Source organism: Rhagoletis pomonella, unplaced genomic scaffold (assembly GCF_013731165.1).
Source record: "Rhagoletis pomonella isolate Grant_MI unplaced genomic scaffold, Rhpom_1.0 Rhpom_scaffold_00001, whole genome shotgun sequence".
NCBI classification, from domain to species: domain Eukaryota; kingdom Metazoa; phylum Arthropoda; class Insecta; order Diptera; family Tephritidae; genus Rhagoletis; species Rhagoletis pomonella.
In genome coordinates, this window is record NW_023458555.1 from 7,577,521 (window position 1) to 7,586,779 (window position 9,259).

Consider the following 9,259-nt stretch of genomic DNA (forward strand, 5'->3'; position numbering starts at 1 on the left):
CCTGACTATTTTTAACTAAATTTTGGAGTACTAGAAAAGACTGACCGTGATCAGCTGTTGGACATAACTTTCAAGTTGCCTCACGATTTGAAAAGAAAAATTGATATCAAGTCGACGTTCAAGTTGTAAAAGGGCGAGTGGGTTAGAAAAATATGTTGATATATTGCAACTTGCTTTTTTAGTTCTTGACACGTGTAACCACCAAGTTATAAAATTATAAATATCGATGGCCAACATCGAATTTGGACCGGTATCGATGTTTCAAAAACATCGATGCATCGTTTGCATCTCTAAATATTATAAGAAGTTTATACATTGTGTTTACAGAACGCACTTTGTCACAGCTATATTTCGAATTTCGGGTAAAACCAAAATATTAGAATTTAACAAAACTATATACATATTTAGAAAGACATGAACACGTGCAAACGAGAAAAGCCTAAATGCCGTACATGTTTAGATACAACTGATAAGAAGTTCCACTCATTGAATGCAAAACTGATAAAGGGCGAACAGCGAACAAGCCTGGCTGAATTTTTATGGGAAATATCAAAAATGGATGTAAGTAATATAAATTGCTTAGTCTATGCAGAACTAATATATTCAACGCCCCACAGAATTTTTCGGAAACTGCCAAAAGATTACCGCAACAGATATGTGACAGTTGTTTGCGTAAATTAAAAATTGCATTTTCATTTGTGATGCAAGTGCAGAAGGTTAATGGGAGCATGATAGTTGCCTTGCAAAGGGAAATGCCTATTAATTTTTGTCAAACTGCGGATGAAGCTCGAGAATGTTTTGTAGATTGTAATTCCTCATTAGCTCTCGATTCGCAAGGTAGGTAAATTTGAAAATGGATTTGCATTTGAAGTCTAGGATTTGCAGGTTTTGCGGAATTTAGAGAATTTATAGCGGCAGGTGATATAAAAGAAAAAGAAATACTGGACGTGGTCCGCCTCTTTCCACTGATTTCAATGATGATTTTTTTTGGTGCAAATTTATTGGGAGGTGAATAAAAGTGGAATTTTCAATATTTTTAAAAAGGGGTAGGGTAATTGAAAGACCTTTTATTTGATAAGCATATCTATGTATATACATATATGTATAATTAAAAAACGGAATAATGAAAATTTTTTAATAAAAACCTTTTTTTTTTTTAATACGTATCAAGAGATATGTTTAAAATAGCATGAAGATACCTTTAAATTGATAAATAATTTTATATTGCTTAGTGTAAGTACACCTGTGAAGAGTTAAATTAAACAACTGTATAAATTTCTACGTAGTAAGGGCCGGACGTCGCCTACGCAAAATAATTGTTTGCAAAAAATCATACATCAAATTAAAGGTATTTTTACATCCCTTTTATTAGCTCGGGATGTAACTTTGTAATATTGATTCGCCTAAAAGATGCAGCGATTTCTATTCTCAAGTTACATACCTGATGACAGTACGAATGGAAATTATAATAGCGAGATTTTAGTTTTTTAAACTATAATTTTTATGCTCTTTTTAATAATCGTATTTTGGCATATATAGTTTAATATAGTTTAGTGTAAGTACAAATGTCAACAGTTAAATAAAACAACTATATATTTCTATGTAGTATTAGTGCAAGTACAACTGTCAACAGTTAAATAAAACAATTAAATAAATTTCTGTGTAGCAAGGGCTATAAACCCCAGGCGCGGCCGAAGGCCGCCTATGCAAAATAATTGTTTGCAATAAAACATATATCAAATTAAAGCTATATTTATGCTCTTTTTAATAATCATATTTTTACATATTTAGTTAATTACGTATTTTTTTCAGAAAAACATTTTTTTTTAAAATTGTCATAATTTCTTTTTTTTAGTTTTTCTCAAAATATGTAAATAAAATATATATACATATGTAGATATGTGTATCAAGGTCTTTCAAATACCTATCCAACCATATCCCCATTTGGAAAATCGGTTCATTAGCATATGAGGTTTTGAAAATATTGAGAATTCCTCCCTCCCACGAGCACCCCGCTATTAATTTCCACAAAAAAAAATACACCATTAAAATCAGTAAAAGGGGGCGGACCACGCCCACTTTTTTTTCTCACCTGCCGCTATACTGCACTTGGTCCGGAATCAGTCCGAAGTCGTTCCCGTACGCCGCGTTCACCTGCAAATCCTTGAGAACCGGAACAGGCTATATGATAAATTATTAAATTATGTATTTAAAGATCCTATTGGAATAGCCCGGGCAAAAAAACGGAAATTGTCATTCGAATTTATTAAAAGGTAAATAATCTACTTTATTCTCTAACTAAGCTTTATAAGTGTAAATACATATGAATGTAAACTTATTCAAAATCTCAATTTGATTTGATTGAAGGCAATACATAAATGAAGACTCCGCGGATTCGATTACAACTATATTTGAAGGTAATATACTATTTGTATCAACAAACACTGTACATAGCTGAAACTTATTTTTATATCAACAGGTGGTGAAGAAACGACAGACTCTAACTCGTGTAAAAATGGATGTCACAAAGGTAAACAGCATATCATTATCATCATCATCAATGCAAAAGACACTTTCTGTATTTTTTCAAAGGGTGTTTCTTAATATTTTTATACCCGAACGCACTTGTGCACAACGGTATTACAACTTTGTTCATATAACGGTTGTTTTTAACAGCCTGAATGAATCGAGGTAGATATAGAAAAAATTTACATATAAATACTCAGAATGAATAGTGAAGTCGATTAAGCAGACATGTGTCTGCCCGTCCGTCCGTCCGTGTACACGATAACTCGAGCAAAAATTGAGATATCTCGACGAAATTTGGAATGTAAGTTGCCCTTTATCCAAGAACCACGCCCACTTGCCATATAACGGTATTTTCGAAAAATGCAAAATACGATATTTCTGTAAATATTGGATCCAAATTGTTGAAAATTAGTATATGGGTAATTTCCAAACCTGTACACTTGGTTATAGCTATATATTTTTTAACATTTATAAATTTATACTCTGAAATCGTTTACTGACGTGAAAATCTGTGCAGAATACGAAACTGCTTTCGGGCTCTTCAAAAAATAGGTCCATTCAATAACTTTTCCAGTAAGTACTTGCAGCGAGAGCGTAAAAGAAAAATAGAGAGTAAATTTGAGAACAAGAGAAAATTTTCAGAAAAAGTTATTAAACGCAAAACTAGTAAAAACTTGCAACTTAAGCCATTTTGACACTTTCTGACGGTTAAGTTTTGGCGGGCAATTTTCTTTTTAATTGGGAATAGCTCCCATCGTCATAAAAAAAATATATATAATAGATTTAAATTTTTCATCCATATTTTCATTTCACTAATTATAGGAGTGTTCGCTATGCAACTGCCAGTAAGAATTAGCCAGTAACAAAATTCAGAGAATAAGGTACCTTACTCTCCCAAAAAGAGAAACTATGTTTTGCGCGAACAGGAATTAGCAAACATTTGCGAGCTTCCCTGCCAGCTGGCTTCCACGGTTGCATTTCGAGCATAATAAATTTTTTAAATTATTCCAGGTAGAAACCAAAACAGGACCTATACGTATATTTCTTCTTATTCTGACTTTCTTCAACATACGCTTCAATTTCTTTGTGGAAGTCACTGTCGGATTTCCTATATCGACAGTGGTGTCGAGTGCGTTCCGACTACGAATACAGCTTTTTCAGCCGAGTACCTTTCAAATGTTTGGAATTAATTAAATTAATTGAATAAACGAATATTTACATACTTTTTTCATTTGTAAATCGCAACAAGATTGTTCATTTTTAAATTTAACGAACTCGTTGATTCAAATTAATGTTGACAAAAATGCAACCGTGTGCCACAATCCTGCTTGCAAATTCGTGCTGGGAAAATTTTTGCCTTCCCCTCCAAATGAAATGTCAAAATTGTGATCTCTCCTTGCAAGTTTTACTGGGTTTTTGGCTAAACGAATACGATTTGGTAACAATTGGTACCAACTTGTACACATTTTTTGCATAGCGAACACTCCTTATGTTTCATCAAATCATCCTCTTAACCAGTTTGTTTACACTTGAATTTGAAACATAACCTTACTTTTGGCTCCTGCAAATTCTTGCTAGTAAAATTTTTACTAATACCTAATATGTAAATCGATAGGTTCTTTCCCTAACAATCCGCACCGGATCCGGTAATTAGAAAGCGAAAAGTTTGCTCTCAAAAACGGAACGTAGTCCAGAAGTACGGGAACGCAAAAAACCACATTGAGTGCCCAGAATTTGAGAAACAGTTGATTCACGTTGTTTTTGTTCTTGTTACTTAAATGCAAACACTTGGAAATTGAATTTCGGTTTCGCAAATTTGATTTTAAGTATATAAGTATTGAAAATCCATCAACAGGCCATTCACTATTCCTCAAAAGCCCTAAGTAAATGCAGACGACATGTAAACACAAAATAGCTGATATGGCACTTTGACAGTTTATCCCTTTTTACCCGGAGAAAAAGTCCGGGCTGTTTCGGGCAGGAAGAAGAAGACACTTAAGATCCAATACATTCCAACTTTCGCTCTCTATTACCCATTTTGTTGAGTACGGGAATGACTTCTGGGCTGCTTTGGGCACCCGCGGGATCCTGCGTTGCGTACGGGAAAGAACCTGATGTGTGTTTGCAGGAAATATTAGTGGTGTTCTTTTGAAAAGACAAATTTGCCTTTCGTATATACGTATATTTTTATCCAAGGCTTTATATGAACGAACAAAAAAGAATGTTTGTTAGTTATTTGTACAATGATTTTCGGTTGTTGTGTCCAAACGCATAACCCGAATCTAAAAACTTTAACATCAAATGAAAGGATTTAATTTAACATAAATGTTTCAAATCTCCGAGCAATAGTTTATTAATAAATTCGGTTTGCACTATGCACTTTTTTGTAAATTTCGATGTGGGTTCTGCGTAAAAATACTGTGGATGGCGTAGCCGGAGTTATATGCACCAGAAATGTTGTACGCCTTTGACATGTGGAAGCCCCTCTTCTCCGGCAACAAAGAAAGAAGAATTGTACGCAACAAGTGGTAGACCCAACAAAGTGCATGTTATGCCCGACTTATACTTCTTTACTTGTTGTTAGTAGAGTTGGGTTGAGTGGGCATGTAAAGGGTTGGTTGGTGTCATGAGGGGATTTACATATATTTGGCCCAGGGCTGTCTGTCACATTCCCAAAAACTGCTGTTTACAACAAAAACATGGGCACACTTCTTGTGGTTACCTAATATTTCATTAGCTTGCTTTCTTATGCCCCCTTTACAAAATTTCAAAACCAAGTCTTTTAAAGAACATTATACATTTGCACCATTTGAACATCCATGTAAGCATTTCATGAGTTAGTTAAAAAAGTGGTTTGATTCTGTCAAACTTCAAAGAGTCAAATGCGGCCTTTTGCATTGCTGATGTCGATATGTACAAGAAGTTAACTGATCGAAAACTTCTGTAATTCTTGCAATAGAAATTCTACATACCCTGAAAAGTATTACAGATCGCTTGGATACCGTTGAAGGAAACGTAAGTATTCAACAAAGAAAAGAAAGTGTTTCTTATGTCATAGGTACTCAAATTAGAACTTGAATATTTGTTGATCAAAAAGAAACCTTTTGTGAATATGTATTTAATAACAAACTTGTACTATACATATGTACATAAAATTTGATAACGAAATATTTTTTATAGCAAAAGATCATTACCACAAACCAGGGCATATTGTTCAAACAAGTTAAAAAAGATGAAACGAATGTAAGTTGTAATGTTACGAACTTAACTTTTTATGATTTTCATTAGGGATGTGCGATTAATCAATTACGGACGAGCTGATTTATTCATATGCATGTATACGTATATGTACACTTGTGGACAGCTGATTAAGTCAAGTGTTATTTTAACTAGTTTTGGCTGTTTTTCTTGTGTTCATTTCATGTTTATATTATTTTATAAAATTTTAGCACTTTACCTAACCAGCGCCACAAATCCACATTTAAAACTTTGTACAAAAATATGAAAATTCAACAAACTTTAGCATTTGCACCCAAAAATTTTAAACTTTTCATTAAAAATTTCTAGAAAAAAAAGTGCAAATTTCAAGACGCTGGAAAATCGCGTTGATTTTTAACAGTGGTTTTTTGCTGATGGTGCCAGGCATTTTCTCCCATGCAAACGAACTTGTCGAGCATACTTTATACGGAAGAAAATTCGGACACCGTCAGCCAAAAAAATTACTTAAAATCATACCCAAAATTTCTCTAAAAATTCTGAATAAAAATTTTCAAAATTTCCGGTGCAAATGTTAAAATTTGTTGAATTTTCATAATTTTTGTACGAAATTTGAAATGTGGATGTGGAAGATCTTGACTTTTATAAAAAAAAAAAATATAAACAAAAATTCATAATCCTGATTAATCAAAATAATCGCACTCCCTAATTTTTATTAAACTATCCTATATACATATGTATGTATGTACATACATTTCTAATAAGCTATATTTTAAGGTGATTGAGAAGGAAGAAAGCCACTTGGTAAAAAAAAACATCAGGCGACAGGTGATTGTGCAGAAAGTTAAACCATTAGTCCAGTCGCCGTTGGTCACGAGACAATGCAAAGTTTTCATAAAAAAGATGAAACAGCCGCTATGCATCAAGGAAGAAAGAGGAAATGTTTATGGCAATAATGAGTTATCCATACGTTTACCATTCGATTCGCATGCTTCTATTTCGCGTATGGAAGAACAAATAGAGAAATACCCAGAGTACGCCAAAGCATTGGTAATTAAATTGTGTGCATTTGTGCTTTAAATTTTATAAAGTTAATGTAAAACTTTTCTAAAGACGGCAACCTTCGAAAAATTGAGGGGCTTTTCCGAAGACGTTTTCACGGTAATGAGGAATATTTTCAGTGATGATGTTTTATGGGATTATAACTGGAATGGCAGCTGGCGAAAAAAGGCCTTCCGCAAATTGAAAGTTCTCAACATTCTAAGAGGTTTATACTTATAGCTCATTTACTTCAATAGTGTCATATCTCAAAAAAAAAAGCAAAACTTGAGAAAAACGGCTTTAATGTTTTGAATTTACATATACTTCCATAGTAAAAATGAATACATGTTTTGTTCTAATGAAATACTGGCAATCGATACGGCTATGAAATTTTTACACAACAAGAAGAAGAGGTAGCGCTAAATTCTACATAGTCAACTCGAAATTTGTATTTTTTGAATTATGGCGCTATTGAAGTAAATGAGCATTATGTTACATGATAGGTCAAAACTGTATATTGGTTCCTTTTTTCCTTAGATGTCTTTAAAATGCAGCCATATCACAGCTTTGAACTAAGCCTCAAGAGGAGCTTTAATGCCAGTCGCAAAAGTACCTTAAGTAAAAACAAGAATGTACATATATATTAAATTTCAACTAAAAATCATGCTGAAAGAGATATGCATGCATAGAAAAGTAAACAATATATTTTTACCTTAATTTAGAAAGGTCCTGTCCTACTTTTTTGTTTCGTACTTAACAAATTTTATAAAAACCAAAGTTTTTCAGTGTCGAATTTTTTCAAATCACTGGTTTTTAATAAACACTGAAACTAATTTAATGATGTAGTAAGTGTTTTTTAAATCTTTTTGGTTCTGGGTGAGTACTCTTCCGACTCTTGTATAATCGGAATTTCGAAAGAAAATGAGTTAGGGACTTTCTATATTAAGGTAACGATATGTACTTGTTACCTAGACGATAGACTTGTTACCTAGTACCGTCCGAAAACACTATAGTACAGGGCTCGAATCGTTACATACGATATCGTACTACTCGTCATGTAAAAACACATTTTTTGGATTATGACATACGTGAACGTACTTTGACCTGAAAACTTTGACGCTTATTCCTTTATTAGGATCTCGCTCCCTCTGAAAAGGATACGGCGGAAATCGCTTTGGTATAGCTTTTGATTTTTGTGAATGATCATTATTCTTAAGTGAAAAAAATAAAACTCAATAATAATTATTATCTTTGAGCGAAATAATAAAAATCTTAAAATAATCATTATTTTTGATCGAAAAAATAAAAATCAAGTAATAATAATTACTTTTGAGCGAAAAATTAAAACTCGCATATTTATTATTATTTTTAATCTTTATTGGTGTTTAACCAATAACTCGAAAAATAAAAATCATTGTAAATTACAGTGGGACGTATGAAAACAAATACGTGGGTATATACTGTGGGTATAAATAAAACTGTTTTACGACGATTACAACTTGTTGATTTTTTGGTTAAAATTTAAAAAATAATGATTATTTTCCATCCCTGAAAATACATAAATGAATTTTATAGAAATTTTGAAAAATTTTGCGGCGAACTTTCCAGCTATTCTTATCGCTTTTCTACCCGGAAATATTTAACTAATGAAAATAATCTTTGGAAATTTAAGCAACGTGAATTTAACAAGGTGAAAGATTGAATTGCAATTGTAAATAAATTCTTACTACAAAACGTATGCGATTATGAAGGCCTATCGCTTTAAAAGATCAGAAAAGAAAGACTTCGAAACTTTGAGCGGAAAAATTTAAAAATTATTTTCAAGAGTACCGTTCACTTTTTAGAGGTGCTTTTAATTTTGTCGGTATAAAAGTGCTGCTTTTTTTAGATTTTTCTTTGCAATTAGCTTAGTTTTTCGTGGCCATCTGGGCACACTTAGGGCCAAATTCACAGTGCGTGGTTAAATCAGAATCGGCAGTTAACTACAGATTTTTGTACTTCGCGATTGAAGCTTGGAATGCAATTTCTCAAAAACGCGAAGATAGGTTTTCTCGAAAGTCTCTGAAAATGTTACTAGTTCAAAAAATTATTTAATTTTTACCGTTTATTTTTAATTAGTTTCGAGTTTATGAAGGATTTTTTTTTGGTAAAATTTTGTCGTAAGCGTCATTTGTCCAAAATTTGGCAGCAACTCTGTATGAAATACGACAAAATGTGATCCAAATTTCCACAAAATTAATGAAACTTTTTACTCAATATATCGGAAACAAAAGGAGATATCCAAAAATGGAGAACGCCATTTTTAAAATTTGATTAGTTTAATATGATTGCATCACTAACTAAATTTTTACTTTTTCGTGCAACCCTGCGTAAGTTGAGTGCAAAAGTTGCCTGAAATATCGCCGCGTGTGAAAGCCCCATAAAAGTGATGTGTTTCGGAGTCGCTTTGAGGAAATTGAAGTGGTTATCGAAG

At 32.7% G+C, this 9,259-nt stretch overlaps 1 protein-coding gene across 2 annotated transcripts; it reads left to right on the forward strand.

The window, feature by feature from the left end:
• Positions 1 to 285: 285 nt before the first annotated feature.
• On the forward strand, positions 286 to 8,041 carry LOC118737627. Of its 2 annotated transcripts, XM_036468252.1 has the most exons (11): positions 297 to 362; positions 461 to 561; positions 618 to 837; positions 2,216 to 2,273; positions 2,368 to 2,417; positions 2,480 to 2,530; positions 5,489 to 5,544; positions 5,710 to 5,772; positions 6,523 to 6,795; positions 6,859 to 7,012; positions 7,324 to 8,041. In XM_036468252.1, the coding sequence occupies exons 2-11, from the start codon at positions 556 to 558 to the stop codon at positions 7,431 to 7,433; spliced, it is 1,041 nt and encodes a 346-aa protein (XP_036324145.1). In that variant the 5' UTR covers positions 297 to 362; positions 461 to 555; the 3' UTR covers positions 7,434 to 8,041. The 2 variants fall into 2 exon arrangements, with proteins under 2 accessions (XP_036324155.1, XP_036324145.1); XM_036468262.1 differs by having other exon boundaries at positions 286 to 561.
• Positions 8,042 to 9,259: the final 1,218 nt, after the last annotated feature.